A 19,808-nucleotide genomic window follows, 5' to 3' on the forward strand; every position below is an offset into this window, starting at 1 on the left:
CTCTGAGGATGGTGCCAATATAGGCAACCCGGAGCATGGATTTGTCGGCACCATAGTATTACCCGATTTCACAACAGTGATAAACATCAGTAGCCTGCATCAATGCGGGCTTTCCGTTCATATGAAACTGTCCTGGAAGTGACCCAGGGCCTACGTCAGCGCCGGTAGCAATGTAGTCGTAGGTGTCACTGGCGTCAACAGAAATGTCCTTGACCTTGTGGTGTGACAGCAGATCCTCAGTGTATGGTGTATGTGATGCCACTTGAGTTCCTGTCTGATCCCTTGGGGCTGACATAGATGTGGACAGGAGTGACCTGGTGGCAACAACAGACCCAGATTCAGCACCAGTATCTACGTCATCGCCGACAGTGATGTGGTCGTAGGTGTCACTGGCGTCAACTGACATGTCCTTGACCTTGTGGGGTGACAGCAGTGTATACTCCGGTCTATGGTATGCCACTATTACCTACTGAACTGTTCCTCAGTTGACCGCTGATGCCTTGGGGCTGACATAGAAGGGGACAGGAGTGACCTGGAGGCAACAACAGACCCAGATTCAGCACCACTATTTACGTCATCGCCGACAGTGATGTGGTCGCATGTGTCACTGGCGTCAGTCTGATCCCTTGGGGCTGACATAGATGTGGACTGTCTTGGAGTGACCTGGGGGCAACAACAGACCCAGACTCAGCACCAGTATGTACGTCAGCGCCGGTAGCAATGTAGTCGTAGGTGTCAGTGGCGTCAACTGACATGTCCTTGACTTTGTTGGGTGACAGCAGACCCTCAGTATAGGATGTATGGGATGCCACTATTACCTACTGAACTGTTCCTCAGTTGCCGTCTGATCCATTGCTGCTGACGTAGAGGAAGTCTCTTCCTGAGTTACCTAGAACCAACGACAGCCACAGAAACAGCACCAGCACCTACGTCATCGCCGGTAGACGTAGGTGTCACCGTCGTCAGCAGACAAAACCATCACGTGGTGTGCTGGGAGATCCTCCAGGCTTACACCTGTGCAGAGAATGCCACTACTCCCGACTAACTATTGTCGGGCATATAAACAACTATATTTACACACAGTAGGCATTATTATTTGTGAAATACATTTACACGACAATGTTGGGTAGAGAAAATCATGATATCTGTTGAATATGGTTCCGAAAGTCTTTCACTACATCTCCACATGTCATTTGTTGTTGGTGTTGCTGTTCATAGCATCCCAATTCCGCAGATTTATGTTCATGTTGTTGGTCACTGGATGTTCTGGTCCAGACTCGCTTATTTACAAACCGCCACCATATAGCCATATTTCCTGTTTGTTCTTAAAGTGTAGTGAAGCAGAAATACGAATTGTCAAATGAAAGTTCACATACATGTAATTACTGTGGATAGGATCACTATGCCAAGAGTTCAACGTTCTTGAACACCAACTGCTGCACTCAAAGTCAACCATCTAACCCACTCTGCCATACCGGATTCCACGAAAATGGTGGCTCAGTGGGCTAGACGACTGACTGTTTGTTGGCGATTAATCGCCTTAAATTCTCATACTTGATCAGATGAAGATTTCTGAAACCTTTCACCTTGCGTATTCGCATATCGTGTACGTTGTATTATTTCAACACTGAAGTTCAACACTGAAGTTCACTCAAAACAACAACAACTCGCAGCATTTCAAGCAAATTGCACAGGACAGTTGTTACTTCCTTCTTGTCAGCCATGTCTTACGGTATAAACCCTCGGGGTGGGTTTAAAAGGCTGTGTGATGAAAGTATTACATGATACGTAATACTAGAAGCAAATGGCAGCGAAGCAGAAGAGGGACGGCCAGTTCAGTGGCAAAAGAATTCAATCGACAGATTAACCCTTAATACGCTGATAGATTAATCACTGTCATCCTGCACAGTAGATTTATAAAAATATTATATGTGTAGGTTTACTGAAGCCGATTGAATACAGCCACATCTTAGCACGTTTGTAAAGGCAACAATTTGTCCAAAGGATGAGCCGATAATGTTGAGCTGTCTAACTTAACTAAACCTTTTATCTCGTTACTCACAACAATTCAAAATGATCAATTTACAGACCACAATTTTACTATTTATTCATTATTTTATGAATAAGTCAATTGTTGTTACCAAAGCATGAAATATATAACAAATTTCTTACACTGTTTTCAATCTAAAAGTGACCAGATGACGAGAAGTATATGCACATAGTAGGTAGTGATAAGCAGAGGTTAGCAACAATAACAGGTAGCCGATGTCTATTTACACAGGTCCCATATAGCATGTAAACATGTTGAACTTGAATATATACATTACATGAATATTTATATCCCAGTAGTTTGATGACCAGTGAAGATCCAGGGTAGAATAGATCTTCAGCAACCCATGCTTGCCACAAGAGGCGACGATGCTTGTCGTAAGAGGGGACTAACGGGGTCGGGTGGTCAGGCTCGATGACTTGGTTGACACATGTCATCGGTTCTCCACTGCACAGATCGATGCTCATGCTGTTGATCACTGGATTGTCTGGTCAAGACTCGATTATATTTACAGACCGCCGCCATATAGCTGGAATATTGCTTAGTGCGGCGTAAAACTAAACTCACTCACTCCAGTAGTTTGATTCAGATAGTGTTGAATCATTGAGGATAGGATATAACACGACACGGCGAAGAGGGTTTCTCATTGTTACAGATATGCCTTTGGAGTTACAAATTACCTATCAAAAGTTTAGACTGGCTTAAATCAATCACTATCAGTTATGTATGTACATATGGTTACAACGAAGATGAATTTCTCCACTAACTTGGGGGAATCATCTGCAAACCTTATGCAGATTAATTGCACGAGTATCATGCATCAAATTGCTGAAAAGCATGAGCAAATATCTTGCATGAGAACAGCTGCGTTTTGGTGTACATTTTGATAAAAAAAATCCTTTTTTTCACCGAGTTTCATCATTTATTGAACACTTGACAATAAACTTTTCAGCGTCACGAATTTGTTTTACAATACATCATCTCATGTATAAACAGTACTTTTAAACTATATGGATTATTTTACAAAATCTAGTTCAGAACAGTTGACTGAACTAAGTGGCTACATTTACACTAGTGAGTCTAAACTTTTGATGGGGAGTATATGAGTTTGTAAGTTTCACATTCAGTTTGCACATTAACCATTCATAAATAGGGTGATAATTCACCACAAATGGATCCGCTATTTACAAACAGAGATCTACATAGGAATGGCAAAAAGTTCTTTTGCACTGAAAACAGATTTGTCAGTAATTCAGATAAATTCTGATCAATATAACACACACCGGGACTTTTAACGTATACAGAATCATAGTTAGACATCCGTGACATGTGTTGCAGTTCATATTTCGTTTAGTTCTTTTGCGATAGACTTTATAATTAACACTAATAGTAAAACATTCATCATTACTGCAAATACTAGCATCTGCTGCATATTACATTCTTGTGCAATATACCTGAGACCTTCAGACAATCAACGTACTACCTGGGTTCAGACAATGACGTCTGTATTGTACATAAAGAGTGTCATGCTGGTGATGAAAACTTTTCTACCGATTGTAGTCGTTGAAGGATCCTGTAACGTTGTGGCCTGATATCAGTTCTCCTGTTACATCTGCAACGTCGGGATCATCAACACACATCATGACCCACATGGGTCTGTCAAAATCTACATCTGTGACAGTGGTGTACACTGTGTTATCAACAACAGCATTGATAACTGACAGTTTGTTGTTAGCTCCATCCAGTACAAAAATACAGTCGTAGGTCATAAGACTGGCCACCTCTTTTCTGGGTGAGTGGGGTGTCTCTGAGGATGGTGCCAATATAGGCAACCCGGAGCATGGATTTGTCGGCACCATAGTATTACCCGATTTCACAACAGTGATAAACATCAGTAGCCTGCATCAATGCGGGCTTTCCGTTCATATGAAACTGTCCTGGAGTGACCCAGGGCCTACGTCAGCGCCGGTAGCAATGTAGTCGTAGGTGTCACTGGCGTCAACAGAAATGTCCTTGACCTTGTGGTGTGACAGCAGATCCTCAGTGTATGGTGTATGTGATGCCATCCTGAGTTCCTGTCTGATCCCTTGGGGCTGACATAGATGTGGACAGTGGAGTGACCTGGTGGCAACAACAGACCCAGATTCAGCACCAGTATCTACGTCATCGCCGACAGTGATGTGGTCGTAGGTGTCACTGGCGTCAACTGACATGTCCTTGACCTTGTGGGGTGACAGCAGTGTATACTCCGGTCTATGGTATGCCACTATTACCTACTGAACTGTTCCTCAGTTGACCGCTGATGCCTTGGGGCTGACATAGAAGGGGACAGGAGTGACCTGGAGGCAACAACAGACCCAGATTCAGCACCACTATTTACGTCATCGCCGACAGTGATGTGGTCGCATGTGTCACTGGCGTCAGTCTGATCCCTTGGGGCTGACATAGATGTGGACTGTCTTGGAGTGACCTGGGACAGCAACAACAGACTGGCCCAGACTCAGCACCAGTATGTACGTCAGCGCCGGTAGCAATGTAGTCGTAGGTGTCAGTGGCGTCAACTGACATGTCCTTGACTTTGTTGGGTGACAGCAGACCCTCAGTATAGGATGTATGGGATGCCACTATTACCTACTGAACTGTTCCTCAGTTGCCGTCTGATCCATTGCTGCTGACGTAGAGGAAGTCTCTTCCTGAGTTACCTAGAACCAACGACAGCCACAGAAACAGCACCAGCACCTACGTCATCGCCGGTAGACGTAGGTGTCACCGTCGTCAGCAGACAAAACCATCACGTGGTGTGCTGGGAGATCCTCCAGGCTTACACCTGTGCAGAGAATGCCACTACTCCCGACTAACTATTGTCGGGCATATAACACAACTATATTTACACACAGTAGGCATTATTATTTGTGAAATACATTTACACGACAATGTTGGGTAGAGAAAATCATGATATCTGTTGAATATGGTTCCGAAAGTCTTTCACTACATCTCCACATGTCATTTGTTGTTGGTGTTGCTGTTCATAGCATCCCAATTCCGCAGATTTATGTTCATGTTGTTGGTCACTGGATGTTCTGGTCCAGACTCGCTTATTTACAAACCGCCACCATATAGCCATATTTCCTGTTTGTTCTTAAAGTGTAGTGAAGCAGAAATATGAATTGTCAAATGAAAGTTCACATACATTTAATTACTGTGGATAGGATCACTATGCCAAGAGTTCAACGTTCTTGAACACCAACTGCTGCACTCAAAGTCAACCATCTAACCCACTCTGCCATACCGGATTCCACGAAAATGGTGGCTCAGTGGGTTAGACGGCTGACTGTTTGTTGGCGATTAAGTGCCTGACTCTGAGGGTGTGGGTTCGAATCCTGGATGGGATTCAACCCAACAAAAGTTTCTAGAAATTGTACGTTACTGATGGAATCTAATCTCGGATATAACATGTGTTGCATTTAATCACTTTCTAAATGGCAATGCGTATTCATGCTGCAATTAGTGAAACAAAATTACAACTATCCAGTCTCCTAAATCGGATGCCAATTAGTGTCAGACACCCAATAAGCTGGGTTTCGGACCAGCAAGGGAGTGCTTCGTTGAAATCCAAGGGAATCGCCTTAAATTCTCATACTTGATCAGATGAAGATTTCTGAAACCTTTCACCTTGCGTATTCGCATATCGTGTACGTTGTATTATTTCAACACTGAAGTTCAACACTGAAGATCACTCAAAACAGCAACAACTCGTAGCATTTGAAGCGAATTGCACAGGACAGTTGTTACTTCCTTCTTGTCAGCCATGTCTTACGGTATAAACCCTCGGGGTGGGTTTTAAAAGGCTGTGTGATGAAAGTATTACATGATACGTAATACTAGAAGCAAATGGCAGCGAAGCAGAAGAGGGACGGCCAGCTCAGTGGCAAAAGAATTCAATCGACAGATTAACCCTTAATACGCTGATAGATTAATCACTGTCATCCTGCACAGTAGATTTATAAAAAAATAATTATATATGTAGGTTTACTGAAGCCGATTGGAATACAGCCACATCTTAGCACGTTTGTAAAGGCAACAATTTGTCCAAAGGATGAGCCGATAATGTTGAGCTGTCTAACTTAACTAAACCTTTTATCTCGTTACTACCTAACAAATTTCAAAATGATCAATTTACAGACACAATTGTACTATTTATTCATTATTTTATGAATAAGTCAATTGTTGTTACCAAAGCATGAAATATATAACAAATTTCTTACACTGTTTTCAATCTAAAAGTGACCAGATGACGAGAAGTATATGCACATAGTAGGTAGTGATAAGCAGAGGTTAGCAACAATAACAGGGTAGCCGATGTCTATTTACACAGGTCCCATATAGCATGTAAACATGTTGAACATGAATATATACATTACATGAATATTTATATCCCAGTAGTTTGATGACCAGTGAAGATCCAGGGTAGAATAGATCTTCAGCAACCCATGCTTGCCACAAGAGGCGACGATGCTTGTCGTAAGAGGGACTAACGGGGTCGTAGGTGGTCAGGCTCGATGACTTGGTTGACACATGTCATCGGTTCTCCACTGCACAGATCGATGCTCATGCTGTTGATCACTGGATTGTCTGGTCAAGACTCGATTATATTTACAGACCGCCGCCATATAGCTGGAATATTGCTTAGTGCGGCGTAAAACTAAACTCACTCACTCAGTAGTTTGATTCAGATAGTGTTGAATCATTGAGGATAGGATATAACACGACACGGCGAAAGAGGGTTTCTCATTGTTACAGATATGCCTTTGGAGTTACAAATTACCTATCAAAAGTTTAGACTGGCTTAAATCAATCACTATCAGTTATGTATGTACATATGGTTACAACGAAGATGAATTTCTCCACTAACTTGGGGGAATCATCTGCAAACCTTATGCAGATTAATTGCACGAGTATCATGCATCAAATTGCTGAAAAGCATGAGCAAATATCTTGCATGAGAACAGCTGCGTTTTGGTGTACATTTTGATAAAAAAATCGCCTTTTTTCACCGAGTTTCATCATTTATTGAACACTTGACAATAAACTTTTCAGCGTCACGAATTTGTTTTACAATACATCATCTCATGTATAAACAGTACTTTTAAACTATATGGATTATTTTACAAAATCTAGTTCAGAACAGTTGACTGAACTAAGTGGCTACATTTACACTAGTGAGTCTAAACTTTTGATGGGGAGTATATGAGTTTGTAAGTTTCACATTCAGTTTGCACATTAACCATTCATAAATAGGTGATAATTCACCACAAATGGATCCGCTATTTACAAACAGAGATCTACAAGGAATGGCAAAAGTTCTTTTGCACTGAAAACAGATTTGTCAGTAATTCAGATAAATTCTGATCAATATAACACACACCGGGACTTTTAACGTATACAGAATCATAGTTAGACATCCGTGACATGTGTTGCAGTTCATATTTCGTTTAGTTCTTTTGCGATAGACTTTATAATTAACACTAACAGTAAAACATTAATCATTACTGCAAATACTAGCATCTGCTGCATATTACATTCTTGTGCAATATACCTGAGACCTTCAGACAATCAACGTACTACCTGGGTTCAGACAATGACGTCTGTATTGTACATAAAGAGTGTCATGCTGGTGATGAAAACTTTTCTACCGATTGTAGTCGTTGAAAGATGCAACGTTGTTGTGGCTGATATCAGTTTCTCCTGTTACATCTGCAACGTCGGGATCACTGAACACATCATGACCCACATGGGTCTGTCAAAATCTACATCTGTGACAGTAGTGGTGCTGCACTGTGTTATCAACAGCATTGATAACTGACAGTTTGTTGTTAGCTCCATCCAGTACAAAATACAGTCGTAGGTCATAAGACTGGCCACCTCTTTTCTGGGTGAGTGGGGTGTCTCTGAGGATGGTGCCAATATAGGCAACCCGGAGCATGGATTTGTCGGCACCATAGTATTACCCGATTTCACAACAGTGATAAACATCAGTAGCCTGCATCAATGCGGGCTTTCCGTTCATATGAAACTGTCCTGGAGTGACCCAGGGCCTACGTCAGCGCCGGTAGCAATGTAGTCGTAGGTGTCACTGGCGTCAACAGAAATGTCCTTGACCTTGTGGTGTGACAGCAGATCCTCAGTGTATGGTGTATGTGATGCCACTTGAGTTCCTGTCTGATCCCTTGGGGCTGACATAGATGTGGACAGGAGTGACCTGGTGGCAACAACAGACCCAGATTCAGCACCAGTATCTACGTCATCGCCGACAGTGATGTGGTCGTAGGTGTCACTGGCGTCAACTGACATGTCCTTGACCTTGTGGGGTGACAGCAGTGTATACTCCGGTCTATGGTTACCACTATTACCTACTGAACTGTTCCTCAGTTGACCGCTGATGCCTTGGGGCTGACATAGAAGGGGACAGGAGTGACCTGGAGGCAACAACAGACCCAGATTCAGCCCAACTATTTACGTCATCGCCGATAGTGATGTGGTCGCAGGTGTCACTGGCGTCAGTCTGATCCTTGGGGCTGACATAGATGTGGACTGTCTTGGAGTGACCTGGGGGCAACAACAGACCCAGACTCAGCACCAGTATCTACGTCAGCGCCGGTAGCAATGTAGTCGTAGGTGTCAGTGGCGTCAACTGACATGTCCTTGACTTTGTTGGGTGACAGCAGACCCTCAGTATAGGATGTATGGGATGCCACTATTACCTACTGAACTGTTCCTCAGTTGCCGTCTGATCCATTGCTGTTGACGTAGAGGAAGTCTGTTCCTGAGTTACCTAGAACCAACGACAGCCACAGAAACAGCACCAGCACCTACGTCATCGCCGGTAGACGTAGGTGTCACCGTCGTCAGCAGACAAAACCATCACGTGGTGTGCTGGGAGATCCTCCAGGCTTACACCTGTGCAGAGAATGCCACTACTCCCGACTAACTATTGTCGGGCATATAACACAACTATATTTACACACAGTAGGCATTATTATTTGTGAAATACATTTACACGACAATGTTGGGTAGAGAAAATCATGATATCTGTTGAATATGGTTCCGAAAGTCTTTCACTACATCTCCACATGTCATTTGTTGTTGGTGTTGCTGTTCATAGCATCCCAATTCCGCAGATTTATGTTCATGTTGTTGGTCACTGGATGTTCTGGTCCAGACTCGCTTATTTACAAACCGCCACCATATAGCCATATTTCCTGTTTGTTCTTAAAGTGTAGTGAAGCAGAAATATGAATTGTCAAATGAAAGTTCACATACATTTAATTACTGTGGATAGGATCACTATGCCAAGAGTTCAACGTTCTTGAACACCAACTGCTGCACTCAAAGTCAACCATCTAACCCACTCTGCCATACCGGATTCCACGAAAATGGTGGCTCAGTGGGTTAGACGGCTGACTGTTTGTTGGCGATTAAGTGCCTGACTCTGAGGGTGTGGGTTCGAATCCTGGATGGGATTCAACCCAACAAAAGTTTCTAGAAATTGTACGTTACTGATGGAATCTAATCTCGGATATAACATGTGTTGCATTTAATCACTTTCTAAATGGCAATGCGTATTCATGCTGCAATTAGTGAAACAAAATTACAACTATCCAGTCTCCTAAATCGGATGCCAATTAGTGTCAGACACCCAATAAGCTGGGTTTCGGACCAGCAAGGGAGTGCTTCGTTGAAATCCAAGGGAATCGCCTTAAATTCTCATACTTGATCAGATGAAGATTTCTGAAACCTTTCACCTTGCGTATTCGCATATCGTGTACGTTGTATTATTTCAACACTGAAGTTCAACACTGAAGATCACTCAAAACAGCAACAACTCGTAGCATTTCAAGCAAATTGCACAGGACAGTTGTTACTTCCTTCTTGTCAGCCATGTCTTACGGTATAAACCCTCGGGGTGGGTTTTAAAAGGCTGTGTGATGAAAGTATTACATGATACGTAATACTAGAAGCAAATGGCAGCGAAGCAAGAAGAGGGACGGCCAGCTCAGTGGCAAAGAATTCAATCGACAGATTAACCCTCAATACGCTGATAGATTAATCACTGTCATCCTGCACAGTAGATTTATAAAAAATAATTATATATGTAGGTTTACTAGAAGCCGATTGGAATACAGCCACATCTTGGCGCACGTTTGTAAAGGCAACAATTTGTCCAAAGGATGAGCCGATAATGTTGAGCTGTCTAACTTAACTAAACCTTTATCTCGTTACTCACAACAATTCAAAATGATCAATTTACAGACACAATTGTACTATTTATTCATTATTTTATGAATAAGTCAATTGTTGTTACCAAAGCATGAAATATATAACAAATTTCTTACACTGTTTTCAATCTAAAAGTGACCAGATGACGAGAAGTATATGCACATAGTAGGTAGTGATAAGCAGAGGTTAGCAACAATAACAGGTAGCCGATGTCTATTTACACAGGTCCCATATAGCATGTAAACATGTTGAACATGAATATATACATTACATGAATATTTATATCCCAGTAGTTTGATGACCAGTGAAGATCCAGGGTAGATTAGATCTTCAGCAACCCATGCTTGCCACAAGAGGCGACGATGCTTGTCGTAAGAGGGGACTAACGGGATCGGGTGGTCAGGCTCGATGACTTGGTTGACACATGTCATCGGTTCTCCACTGCACAGATCGATGCTCATGCTGTTGATCACTGGATTGTCTGGTCAAGACTCGATTATATATTTACAGACCGCCGCCATATAGCTGGAATATTGCTTAGTGCGGCGTAAAACTAAACTCACTCACTCAGTAGTTTGATTCAGATAGTGTTGAATCATTGAGGATAGGATATAACACGACACGGCGAAAGAGGGTTTCTCATTGTTACAGATATGCCTTTGGAGTTACAAATTACCTATCAAAAGTTTAGACTGGCTTAAATCAATCACTATCAGTTATGTATGTACATATGGTTACAACGAAGATGAATTTCTCCACTAACTTGGGGGGAATCATCTGCAAACCTTATGCAGATTAATTGCACGAGTATCATGCATCAAATTGCTGAAAAGCATGAGCAAATATCTTGCATGAGAACAGCTGCGTTTTGGTGTACATTTTGATAAAAAAATCGCCTTTTTTCACCGAGTTTCATCATTTATTGAACACATGACAATAAACTTTTCAGCGTCACGAATTTGTTTTTTACAATACATCATCTCATGTATAAATAGTACCTTTTTAAACTATATGGATTATTTTCAAAATCTAGTTCAGAACAGTTGACTGAACTAAGTGGCTACATTTACACTAGTGAGTCTAAACTTTTGATGGAGAGTATATGAGTTTGTAAGTTTCACATTCAGTTTGCACATTAACCATTCATAAATAGGTGATAATTCACCACAAATGGATCCGCTATTTACAAACAGAGATCTACAAGGAATGGCAAAAGTTCTTTTGCACTGAAAACAGATTTGTCAGTAATTCAGATAAATTCTGATCAATATAACACACACCGGGACTTTTAACGTATTTCAGAATCATAGTTAGACATCCGTGACATGTGTTGCAGTTCATATTTCGTTTAGTTCTTTTGCGATAGACTTTATAATTAACACTAACAGTAAAACATTAATCATTACTGCAAATACTAGCATCTGCTGCATATTACATTCTTGTGCAATATACCTGAGACCTTCAGACAATCAACGTACTACCTGGGTTCAGACAATGACGTCTGTATTGTACATAAAGAGTGTCATGCTGGTGATGAAAACTTTTCTACCGATTGTAGTCGTTGAAGGATCCTGTAACGTTGTGGCCTGATATCAGTTCTCCTGTTACATCTGCAACGTCGGGATCACCAACACACATCATGACCCACATGGGTCTGTCAAAATCTACATCTGTGACAGTGGTGTACACTGTGTTATCAACAGCATTGATAACTGACAGTTTGTTGTTAGCTCCATCCAGTACAAAATACAGTCGTAGGTCATAAGACTGGCCACCTCTTTTCTGGGTGAGTGGGGTGTCTCTGAGGATGGTGCCAATATAGGCAACCCGGAGACACAGCTTCTGCTTGTGGTTGGGGCATGTAACAACAGATACACTCAGTCCAGTGTGTGGTTTGAAAGTAGCATCTACAGGGGTGGGGGTCAGAGCAGTCTCTTGCATCAAGCAGTTGCCTGGAATAGTTTCGTTGACAAAGAACCCAAGGTTTAGATGATAGATGCACTGTTGACCGGAGCTGTTTCGGACCATCAGAGGTCTGGACGCCAGAACTGATCTGATTTCTTGTATTGACATCCTGTATCAGGAGAAGGGGTGGTTGGTGGAGTGTTGATGACTACCCGCCTAGATACGCTTATATCACGCCGAGCTGTTCCTGGATCCCATTTCAGCATTGATGCAAACCATTTCCATTACAGTGAACAAGAATTTATTGATATCATAGGAGCAAAAACATACGGAGATAAAACAAATGTATGTAGCTGTACATTGAAGTGATAAGAGAAGCCTCAGATCTGAAACAGTGGAAATACATCGAGACATCCTTGAACCCAGCTGACATAGCATCAAGAGGCATGAGAATTCATAAGTTCCTCCAATCGGACTTCTGGTTACAGGGACCAGATTTCCTGTGGTGTCATGAAGCAGAATGGCAGAGAGAAGCCAACCTCAACTTCCATCTACCTGAAGCAGACCCAGAGGTGAAGAAAGTTGTCAGCAATACTTCACTCCAGCAGGTAGAGATAATCAACAGAATACTGCTTCACTTCTCTGACTGGTGGAAGCTCAAGAGAGCTGTAGGATGGATCTTAATTGTTTTCGACGCTCTAAAAGCAAAGATCTTGAAGAAAAAACAACAAAACCCCAAAACAAGTTCTTATCATCAGAAATTCTAGACAGAGCAGAAGTGACCATTATCAAACATGTCCAGCGCCAACACTTTCCGGAAGAAATTGAAATATACTGATCACAAGGAATATGTCGTTTCCACAAGACTCAGAAAACTGGATCCGGTTCTAATAGAAGGAATACTGAGAGTTGGTGGCCGCCTCTCTCAGGCTGACATTTCTCTTGACGCGAAACACACGATTATTCTGCCAAAGGAATCTCACGTGACGACACTTATTCTAAGAGACATTCATAACCATGTCGGCCATCTTGGTAAAAACTATGCTTGCAATTCTTCGTCAGAAATACTGGATTCTACATGCAAGTACACTGATCAAGAGCCTAGTTGCCAAATGCGTCGTCTGCCGAAAATATCAAGCAAGAGTGATAGAGGAGAAGATGTCGGATCTGCCACTGGACCCGGTTACTCCAGGTGAGCACCCTTCACCAGAGTAGGAATGGACTTCTTTGGACCGATAATCGTAAAGAGAGGCAGAGGTACGATAAAGAGATACGGAGTTATATTCACATGCTTGGCGATAAGAGCAGTGCATCTGGAAGTTGCGTGTTCCCTGGACACCGACTCTTGTATCAACGCAGTGAGAAAGTTCATCTCGAGGAGAGGCCGTGTAGTCAGTAAGTGCAGACAATGGTACAAATCTGGTAGGCTGCGAGAGAGAACTACGTGAAGAGATAGAGAACTGGAATCATGCTCAGATCAACAAACAGCTACTACAGAAGAATGTATCGTGGAGCTTCAACCCCCAAGCAGGCTCACATCATGGAGGAGTGTGGGAGAGAATCATCAGAACTGTGAGGAAAGTGCTGTACTCCTTACTACATCAACAGGTGATCAGATGATGAGTGTCTAGTCACTCTATTCTGTGAAGTCGAGTCGATCATCAATGGACGTCCGATCACAACCTCACCAAATGACCCTAATAACCTATCTCCCCCAGCTGCAGGAGCGACAGCGCTGGCTGTCCCCTCGGGAGAATGTCCAGGTTGGAGATATCGTACTGGTTGTAGACATTGCACCTCGGAACTCATGGTCCTTAGCAAGGATCATAGAAATGTCTCACACACTAGATTGGATGGATGTAGATGGTCAAACAAAATGTTATGTACTCCAACTTATTCTTATATCTATTTTTTTGGGTAGCATTATTTTAAGTTGGTAATTTTGAGTGTCTATATTTTGCTTTTGAAGGTAACTTTGTCAGTGAATGAATGTCAGCCATTTTCTGTATTTTCACTGTGGACTGAAACTTATGATCACTTATTTTTGTTATTTCAGTCAATCTTCAAAAGTTAACGTTTTCACACTTCAATATCGTCATATTCAACATATTATCATGAGGAATAAAATTTGAGGAATTGACATTTGTTTTCAGTTGGATATTTGGAAAAGAAAACTAGAACTCTACAGTAATATTTCATTTAATCTCCGACCTCTATAATACATGAGCCAGTCTCCTTCTTTGATAAATGATTAGCCTACGTATCCAACCCACCCGACTCAAAGGAAGATGACCCACCCACCCACATCTAAGGAAGATAACCGGCCCACCAACCTCTAAGGAATATGACCGACCCACCTAGATATGTGATATGTACCCAGCCCATCCACCTCTAAGGAAGATGACCGACCCACCCACCTCTAAGGAAGATGACCGACCCATCCACCTCTAAGGAAGATGACCGGCCCACCCACCTCTAAGGAAGATGACCGGTCCATCAACCTCTAAAGGAGATAACCGACTCATCCACCTCTAAGGAAGATGACCAATCCACCCACCTCTAAGGAAGATGACCGGCCCACCCACCTCTAAGGAAGATGACCGGCCCACCCACCTCTAAGGAAGATGACCGGCCCACCCACCTCTAAGGAAGATGACCGGCCCACCCACCTCTAAGGAAGATGACCGACCCACCCACCTCTAAGGAAGATGACCGACCCATCCACCTCTAAGGAAGATGACCGGCCCACCCAGCTCTAAGGAAGATGACCGGCCCACCCACCTCTAAGGAAGATGACCGGTCCATCAACCTCTAAAGGAGATAACCGACTCATCCACCTCTAAGGAAGATGACCAATCCACCCACCTCTAAGGAAGATGACCGGCCCACCCAACTCTAAGGAAGATGACCGGCCCACCCACCTCTAAGGAAGATGACCGGCCCACCCACCTCTAAGGAAGATGACCGGCCCACCCACCTCTAAGGAAGATGACCGGCCCACCCACCTCTAAGGAAGATGACAGGCCCACCCACCTCTAAGGAAGATGACCGGCCCACCCACCTCTAAGGAAGATGACCGGCCCAGCAACCTCTAAAGAAGATGACCGACTCATCCACCTCTAAGGAAGATGACCGCCCCACCCATCCCCGAAACATTGGAATAAGTATCCTTGTAAATTATCACACACATTATCCTCACTAACTCCATAATAAATTACCAGCCCTGGCAAATAATCAATCCCACCCAACCTATCCCATCATACAAAATAGCTCTGTGGTAAACGATAAGCCGATCTGGATGTACCTGTCGTAAATAGCAAGTATGTCTTCTTTAAGGTTTTATTTATATTCATGATTATGCCTGGTGACACAAATTCTGATGCTGTATGAATTAGTTTATTGGATGATGTCATTCAGTGCAGCAATAACCCTGAAATGATGGGTTGTTATGTTTGAAAACAATGAGAAAAGTAATTCTTTGAAAATAAATTCATGAATAAAAGCTATGTTTTGTTAGATCTGTCGGTCTTTTATACTCTTAAGAAAGTTTAGAAGATCAAATAGGTAGTTGGTAAAACGCATGTTTACCATCATTTTCAATCACTGTCTCACGAATTTTTGCATTTGAAAGATACAGATACATAAGGATGTGAATGATTCTACTAATACATCTGTGAAACAAGAGGCACTCCACTTAAAACTGACCCGTGAGATCCGGGTTTGAATTGATCTTCAGTAACCTATGCTTGTCCTAAGAGGTGACTAACATGATCGGGTGGTCAGGCATGCTGACTTGGTTGACACGTCATCGTATCCCATTTGCGCAGATCGATGCTCATGTTGTCGATCACTGGATTGTCTGGTCCAGACTCGATTATTTACATACAGCAGCCATATATATGAATCGAGGTGAAATTGACTTGCCAGATTATTCCACATGTCCATGTGGAGCTGTGGCAAGGTGGCTAACTTGGCCAGAAAGATAAAACACACATTAGTTAGTCCCGACGAGCACAAACAAGTCGCTATGTAAATGCAAGAATCTTGAGATCCGGGGCTTCATTATGACCTCTGACCCATATGAATAGTTCCTTCAATCATCAATAATGAAAAATTCAGAAATTTCTTTGAACTGTTTTATTATATCTAACACAACTTACACTAACACATTGAACATGTTTTCAAAAAGAACTTGAAATGGATATGTATATCATGGTATATGACCGTGGGAATAGCTGAGGCACGTGCATCTGTCTGCCCTGTAACTTGAGTGAGTAAGTCACGGCACATGGCGAGACCTTACGTTATTTAGTACTTCCGATGACAAACAACGTTTCATACCTTTTTCGAAGGGTCTCATGGTTGTCAGCTGACAGTGAGGAACCGATAATCCTTGCAGGAATAATAAAATTCAGCTGTGACAGCCAAGCATAGTTGTACACTTGGTCCGGTCTAGTAAAGTCAAATTTGGCGGTCGGACAATTAGGAACCAAAACTTCTTTTGAATATACGCTTGTCACCGGAAGCTGGGTACCGGAAGTAGCACTTCGAGAGACTTACGGGATCTTACGATTCACCAGGAACAAACAGCTTATATCATACAAGGGGCGGATCCAGGATATTGAGAAGAGGGGTGCACATAAATCATGAAATCCAAAGGTTAGGGCGGAAATTCTCCTCAGGGAGGGATGGGGGGGGTTCGTCTTGATCCGCCCAACGGTGAATAAAGACATATTGGAGAGCGATGACAATCATGAAATTGTTACTATACATGGGTCAATAGAAGTATCTGTATCAGTTACTGAATATGTCAATGCATTGAATCTTTCGGATGCTGTTGGTGTCACAATTCTGAAATAAGAAAATATGTTTTCCTCGCATGAAATACATTTAGTACGACTCGTTTAGTGTTTACCTGCTCGGTACACTTCTACCAAACCTCAGTGGATACAGATGTCAGTTGTTTCTCGGTGCATGGATGTCCTGTACACAAGGTGCCTTCACATCGCTTGTTTCTGTCTGAGAAGGGGAATGGTTCATTCAGGCATTGTGCTCAGCTCTATATGTATCGTACAAAGTTATATCGACGCATTTAGGGAGAAATTATCTTAATCAAGCAATCAACCAAGCAATCATACATGATTTCCTCTCTCTTTCTATCATGACATTACATCAGACACCTGATGGCACAGGAGTTGTTATATTTGTTTAAGTTTTCACTCATCTACATATGTGTCGTACAAAGTTATATCGACACATTTGGGGAGAAATCTTTCTCAGTCAATTCATTTGATTTTGCTTTGCAATGAGTTCTTGCGTACATGCCATAGCATTTGGATCTTACAGTACAACCAGAAATTATTGAGAATTTAAAGATTATAATTTGTTTTATTTCGATAAAATGCCATAGCAATTCCTTTGAGTTATTATGCAATAAGTTTCTAGCACTATTATTGTATCGGAAGAATATATTCCGACGCAGTGTTAATTCCTCACACGCAGAGCACGTGGAGCAAATTAGTCCTATTGCTGGATAACTTTACGTGAGGAACAATTTGATGAGTCACGATTGAGATTTCCTGCGATGGTCTTGTTTCAATATTTCCATCAGAAGGGATAAATATTTTAGTGTCAAAACAGTTAAGGATCTTTTTATGGTATTAATATCATTTAGTAATTGTTGTTTTAAAGAAATAGAATTGTTAAAAACAATTTGAAGAATATGTTTCGTAAATAGATCAATGGCATTATAAAATTGGTAGATTTAATAAGTCACTGTGATAGTTAGGGGGCTCTATCCTCAAAGGGGTGTGTGTGTGTTAAAGTGTTGTAAAATTATTGTCCTCCTGAGGAGGATACGTAATTCGAAAACCTTCAAAGTAAATTAAATCTCTCCACTCTTTTTAATTCTAGAATATGTGTCATTTTAATGTATGGCTAGATTTGTCTGAATTGCTAACAGCTGACGGGATCGATCCATGTGTGAAGCAAATGTGCTGTAAGTCCCCACGGTCTCTAGTATGGTGATCTACCTTCAGTTGTTGGCAATCTATTGTCTGTTTTTATATTGTATTGATCTCTTTAATTATATTGTTTATGATAACATGCTAATTTTACTTTCATATCTGTGATGCACCAGTAGTTTTACTGTTCTTCGCCAACAGGGCTTATAATTTCTAAGTTTATTCGTCTGTCATATACTTTTTAATAGTTCTGGTCACGATATGGCAGAAATCTGCCGATGTGACAATACATATTCACTCACTCACTCACTCACTCACTCACTCACTCACTCACTCACTCACTCACTCACTCACTCACTCACTCACTCACTCACTCACTCACTCACTCACTCACCCACTCACTCACCCATGTGCCTCAAGACGTGGTGGATGTGGTTGTATCGGATGACGTAGCCGCGCTGTAGACAAGAGTTATCGATATGCAAATAATCATCGTGTTAAGTATTAGAGAAAATACCAGTGAAGAGTTTAATTTAATATGGGTCTTGAGCAACCCATGCTGTCGTAAGAGGTGATTCACAGTATCAGATGGTGACTCTCACTTACTTGGTTAACACATGTCATGTATCCTGGTTGTGAAGGTCGATGGTGACTCTCACTGACTTGGTTAACACATGTCATCGTATCCCGGTTGTGCAGGTCGATGGTGACTCTCACTGACTTGGTTAACACATGTCATCGTATCCCGGTTGTGCTGGTCGATGGTGACTCTCACTGACTTGGTTAACACATGTCATCGTATCCCGGTTGTGCAGGTCGATGGTGACTCTCACTGACTTGGTTAACACATGTCATCGTATCCCGATTGTGCAGGTCGGTGCTCAGGACATCAATCACTAGATTGTCTGACGGAAGTCACAAAGCTAAAACATTGTTAAGGGCGGCATTAAATAACCGATAGACAAATAAACAAAGTATAGACATGAGTGCACTGGTGAGTGACTCTACAGACGACCCATGTAGAAATGAGTCAGAAGTGGTCTTCAGGAACCCATGCTTGTCGTAAGAGGCGACTAACGGGATCGTGTGGTCAGACTGACTTGGTTGACTCATGTCATCTGGTTACTGTCAACAATCCAAAATGATCAATATACAATTTACTATTTATTCATTATTTATGAACAAGTCATTTGCTGTTTTCAAGCTTAAAGTGACCACTTGATGAGAAGTACATGTGCATAGTAGGTAGTGGCAAGCAGAGGTAATATTGGGGTAGTCTTGGAGCTACAAATTCATTCTTATAAAATATTTTTATTCAATATGAGAGGAAACGCTAACGCTGTGTTGGTAAAGCATCAATGCAAATATTCTAGGGTGAAGGGACCAGAGGTACGATAACATGCGAAAAAGAATCACACATTACTTCATCACTGTAAACACTGACGTGAACACCAGTGTAAAAATCGCAATGAACAGCACTGTAAACACTGACGTGAACATCAATGTAAACATCGCAATGAACAGCACTGTAAACATTGAAGTGAACATCAATGTAAACATCGCAATGAACATCAATGTAAACATCGCAGTGAGCATCAATGTAAACTTCCACA

At 42.0% G+C, this 19,808-nt stretch overlaps 1 protein-coding gene across 5 annotated transcripts in view; it reads right to left on the bottom strand.

Moving 5' to 3' along the window:
* Positions 1–19,808, bottom strand: part of LOC124259687 (E3 ubiquitin-protein ligase arc-1-like) — a 91,543-nt gene that overhangs the window by 21,119 nt on the left and 50,616 nt on the right. Inside the window, exon 5 of one of the 5 annotated variants that reach the window (XM_046693869.1) lies at positions 11,670–12,188. The exons of the other annotated variants lie outside the window; for them this stretch is intronic. Coding sequence (XP_046549825.1) covers positions 11,873–12,188 — 316 coding nt within the window. The 3' untranslated portion in view covers positions 11,670–11,872. Of the gene's footprint in view, positions 1–11,669; positions 12,189–19,808 lie in introns of those variants that run through there. 5 annotated transcript variants of the gene reach the window in all.

Source organism: Haliotis rubra, unplaced genomic scaffold (assembly GCF_003918875.1).
Source record: "Haliotis rubra isolate DU_JTF1 unplaced genomic scaffold, ASM391887v1 Scf732, whole genome shotgun sequence".
Taxonomy (NCBI): Eukaryota; Metazoa; Mollusca; class Gastropoda; order Lepetellida; family Haliotidae; genus Haliotis; species Haliotis rubra.